The sequence below is a fragment of the Cherax quadricarinatus genome, chromosome 79 (assembly GCF_038502225.1).
Source record: "Cherax quadricarinatus isolate ZL_2023a chromosome 79, ASM3850222v1, whole genome shotgun sequence".
In the NCBI taxonomy this organism is placed as follows: Eukaryota; Metazoa; Arthropoda; class Malacostraca; order Decapoda; family Parastacidae; genus Cherax; species Cherax quadricarinatus.
In genome coordinates, this window is record NC_091370.1 from 4,315,517 (window position 1) to 4,319,681 (window position 4,165).

General features: G+C 45.7%; 1 protein-coding gene across 1 annotated transcript; it reads left to right on the top strand.

Annotated features, from left to right (window-relative positions):
* The first annotated feature begins 719 nt into the window (after positions 1–719).
* On the top strand, positions 720–2,030 carry LOC128702776 (pupal cuticle protein 36). Its single transcript, XM_070101803.1, has 3 exons — positions 720–733; positions 808–1,272; positions 1,392–2,030. The coding sequence occupies exons 1-3, from the start codon at positions 720–722 to the stop codon at positions 1,873–1,875; spliced, it is 963 nt and encodes a 320-aa protein (XP_069957904.1). The 3' UTR covers positions 1,876–2,030.
* Positions 2,031–4,165: the final 2,135 nt, after the last annotated feature.

Below are 4,165 nucleotides of genomic sequence, written 5' to 3' on the forward strand. Positions count from 1 at the left end.
TAACTTTCTATATAGATTTCATATGCTTGTAAATGAAAGAACAATCATTGTGAAAAATGGATCTCGTGAAGCTGGTGGATAGCCTACGAGTCAGGTGTTCCTTTTTTTCTGCTTAGAGCTGATAGTTATTCTCTGGGCTCTTGGAACGACAAAAAAAAAAATCTTTACGAAATGTATGTATAATACCGCTTTAAAAGATTTATAAAGGACTCTTGTTAACCGTTTTCGAAAACAGCTACTACAAATAAGATCCACATAAGGCATTTTGACATTCTTAAATGCATTTTAGAACTCAGACAATCCTCTAGTTCTCTTTGTCTTAGAGTTAGTTTATAAGTGCTTCAGAATGTAATACTGTATATATTTGGTTCTCCTACAGAAGGTGGTATTGTGCACTCTGGCGGCTGTTGTCGGGGCCGCTGAACTCCCGTCCGCATCTTACTCCTACGACGCACCCAGCCAAGGTGGAGGAGGGTCACCAGGTACAGGCTTCGGAGGTTCAGCAGGCACAAGATTCGGAGGTTCACCCGGTGCAGGCTTCGGAACCTCGGCTGGAACAGGCTTGGAAGGCTCAGCTAGTACAGGCGTAGGAAGCTTGGCTGGTACAGGCTCTAGAGGTGCACCTGGCACAGGTTCTAGAGGTGCACCTGGCACAGGCTCTAGAGGTGCACCTAGCACTGGCTTTGGAAGTTCAGCTGGTACAAGCTTCGGAGGTTCAGATGGTACAGGCTACGTTGGTTCTGCTGGAACAAGAGCCAGAGGAACAACTGGCACAGGCATCGGGAGTTCAGCTGGCACAGGTGTCAGAGGTTTAACTGGTGCAGGCTTTGGAGGTTTAGCCGGCTCAGGAATCGGAGGTGCACCTGCTACTGGCTTCGGAGGTTCAGCTGGTACAGGCTTCGGAGGTTCAGCTGGTGGAGGCTTTGGAAGCTCTGCTGGTGCAGGCTTCGGAGGTTCAGCTGGTGGAGGCTTTGGAAGCTCTGCTGGTGCAGGCATTAGAGGTTCAGCTGGTGGAGGCTTTGGAAGTTCTGCTGGTGGAGGCTTTGGAAGTTCTGCTGGTGCAGGCTTTGGTGGAGCTGGTAGTGGAAGCTCTCCTAGTGGAAGTTACAGCCCTTCAGGTCCTGTAGTCCCCATCTTAACTGACGAACGTCAGGGACCTGATCAAGCCGGCAACTATAACTTCAACTTCGAGACTGGTGATGGCATCAGTCGTCAAGAGCAGGGCGCCCCCCAGGGCCCAACCGGCGCTGTAGCAGCTCAGGGAGGATGGTCGTAAGTAATCACTAGATTGCTGAAGAATGGTAAATGTATATTTTTGTTTTATAGAATGACACAAGTAGACACAAAAACATTTATAATACCGAATCTAATAACAGTATCGTGTGTTTCAGATTTACTTTCCCCGATGGAACTCCCGCTGTTTTCAGCTTCGTAGCAGATGAAGGTGGTTATCGTGTGGAATCTGACCTGGTGCCCACGCCCCATCCTCTTCCCGCCCACGCTCTCGCCCAGATCGAGAAGGCTCGTCAGGAAGACGCTGCTGCAGCTGCTGCAGGTGGACGTGGATCATACGATGCCTCAGGTTCTGCGTCTCAGTTTACTGGAGCACCTTCTGGAGGCTTCGGTGGTTCACCTGCTGGTGGCTTTGGTGGTTCACCTGCTGGTGGCTTCGGTGGTTCACCTGCTGGTGGCTTTGGTGGTTCACCTGCTGGTGACTTTGGAGGTTCCACTGGAACAGAATTTGGAAGTCCAACTGGTAGCTTCGGAAGTTCTACTGGAGGCTCTATCGGTGGAGGTTTCGGCAGAGCACCTGGTGGAGGCTTAACTGCTGGAGCCTCTGCTGTAGCTCCCAGCAGGGTCTACGGCGCTCCATGAGCATCACTTGTACTGATTTCCTAGTCCTACTTCTGTCATGTCAGCTGAACCTCAGGTCATCACACGGGATCCATTTAACTGACGTGACGTGGTCTATACGCTTATTACTTTTACTGTTAATTATATGGTCATAATAAAATACATTTAAATTTCTTTTAATTTTATATACAAACCTTCTTGGGGGCTCATGTACCATGATATTGGTAAATAACCGTCGTTCCAATGTATTGGAGTTATTCTCGCCCTCTCTTTAAACCAGATTTCCTTCAATTTTCCAGGTGCTGCATGGCCATTACAGGTTAAGTGGTTCGATTTACTCTCGCCGTCACTTTAAACCAGATTTTCTTCAGTTTTCCAGGTGCTGCCATTACAGGTTAAGTGGTTCCCTTTGGTTATGATAATTTAATAAAAAACAGAAGATTAAAATATTAATAAGGAGGTTAGGTAAGGGGTGTCAGGAAACAGGACAAGTGTTTCCTGACGCAGGTCTTAGTCAGATGACCCGAATAAGGAATTCGATGAATATGACATATCACAGGAATGAAGAGAAAATTACGTAATGCAAATATTAAAGATTTTTTTACCAGAATGAGTGTAAATACCCTCACATCAGTCTTCAACATTTTAAGTGACTTACCCGTGTAAGTGTACTAAGCTGTAATCATGGAGCTGGTGTGACGGGGATTGGGTAATAGCAGTGAACTCGATTGTGATTGAATTCACTAGTCTCGTAGGCCTCATTATTCCTACTCTTATTGCTGTGTATGGTCTCTCTTTTTTGACTTCCATGATTCTGAATATTTTTTTTTTAATATTCCTTTATCTCATTTGTTCCTGTAAACAAAAATTCTATTTCTCCTGTGTATGGTACAGAGATGATAATTCCCAAGTAATGGTAACTCCGCTCTGCTGGAAGGAAACCTTTGACGCTGCCCAACTGAAGTCTCCCAGCTCAGACTGACACTACTGAAGTCTCCCAGCTCAGACTGACACTACTGAAGTCTCCCAGCTCAGACTGACACTACTGAAGTCTCCCAGCTCAGGTTGACACTACTGAAGTCTCCCAGCTCAGACTGACACTACTGAAGTCTCCCAGCTCAGACTGACACTACTGAAGTCTCCCAGCTCAGACTGACACTACTGAAGTCTCCCAGCTCAGACTGACACTACTGAAGTCTCCCAGCTCAGACTGACACTACTGAAGTCTCCCAGCTCAGACTGACATTACTGAAGTCTCCCAACTCAGACTGACACTACTGAAGTCTCCCAGCTCAGACTGACACTACTGAGTCTCCCAGCTCAGACTGACACTACAGAAGTCTCCCAGCTCAGACTGACACTACTGAAGTCTCCCAGCTCAGACTGACACTACTGAAGTCTCCCAGCTCAGACTGACACTACTGAAGTCTCCCAGCTCAGACTGACATTACTGAAGTCTCCCAACTCAGACTGACACTACTGAAGTCTCCCAGCTCAGACTGACACTACTGAGTCTCCCAGCTCAGACTGACACTACAGAAGTCTCCCAGCTCAGACTGACACTACTGAAGTCTCCCAGCTCAGACTGACACTACTGAAGTCTCCCAGCTCAGACTGACACTACTGAGTCTCCTAGCTCAGGCTGACAGATTTCAACACCTTGTATGAGCACCATCCTGCATTTAATTATATAAAATAGAGTAGCGGCACGTTGCTAATGTGTCCAATTTTACTAATAAATTTTACTAATAAATGGATAATAAATGCCAATCTCACGTTTGCCGAAGGTAATTAACTGATGTGTTGCTCACAGCAATGAACTCAAAACCATATTCAATCTTATGTTCTTTCTTTTGTGTGAGGCATCGCAGCCTATGTCAGCCCCATTGTGTACTCTCTTTACAGTTACTTTCTAATGTTCCTTTGTCAGCCCCATTGTGTACTTTCTTTACAGTTACTTTCTAATGTTCCTTTGTCAGCCCCATTGTGTACTCTCTTTACAGTTACTTTCTAATGTTCCTTTGTCAGCCCCATTGTGTACTTTCTTTACAGTTACTTTCTAATGTTCCTTTGTCAGCCCCATTGTGTACTCTCTTTACAGTTACTTTCTAATGTTCCAGTTTTCTTATCCTTGCATTTTTGAGGCATTAAGCTCCAGCAGTCACTAGTTTTTTTTTTTATACCTTTCGGTTACCTATGTTCCTCAGTATCCAGACGAGTTTGTTTTTACTTCCATGTATACATAAGTGGCTCACAATATCGTAGTAACACGAGTGTAAACAAATCACGGAACTGGGCTGTGTTTGAACCC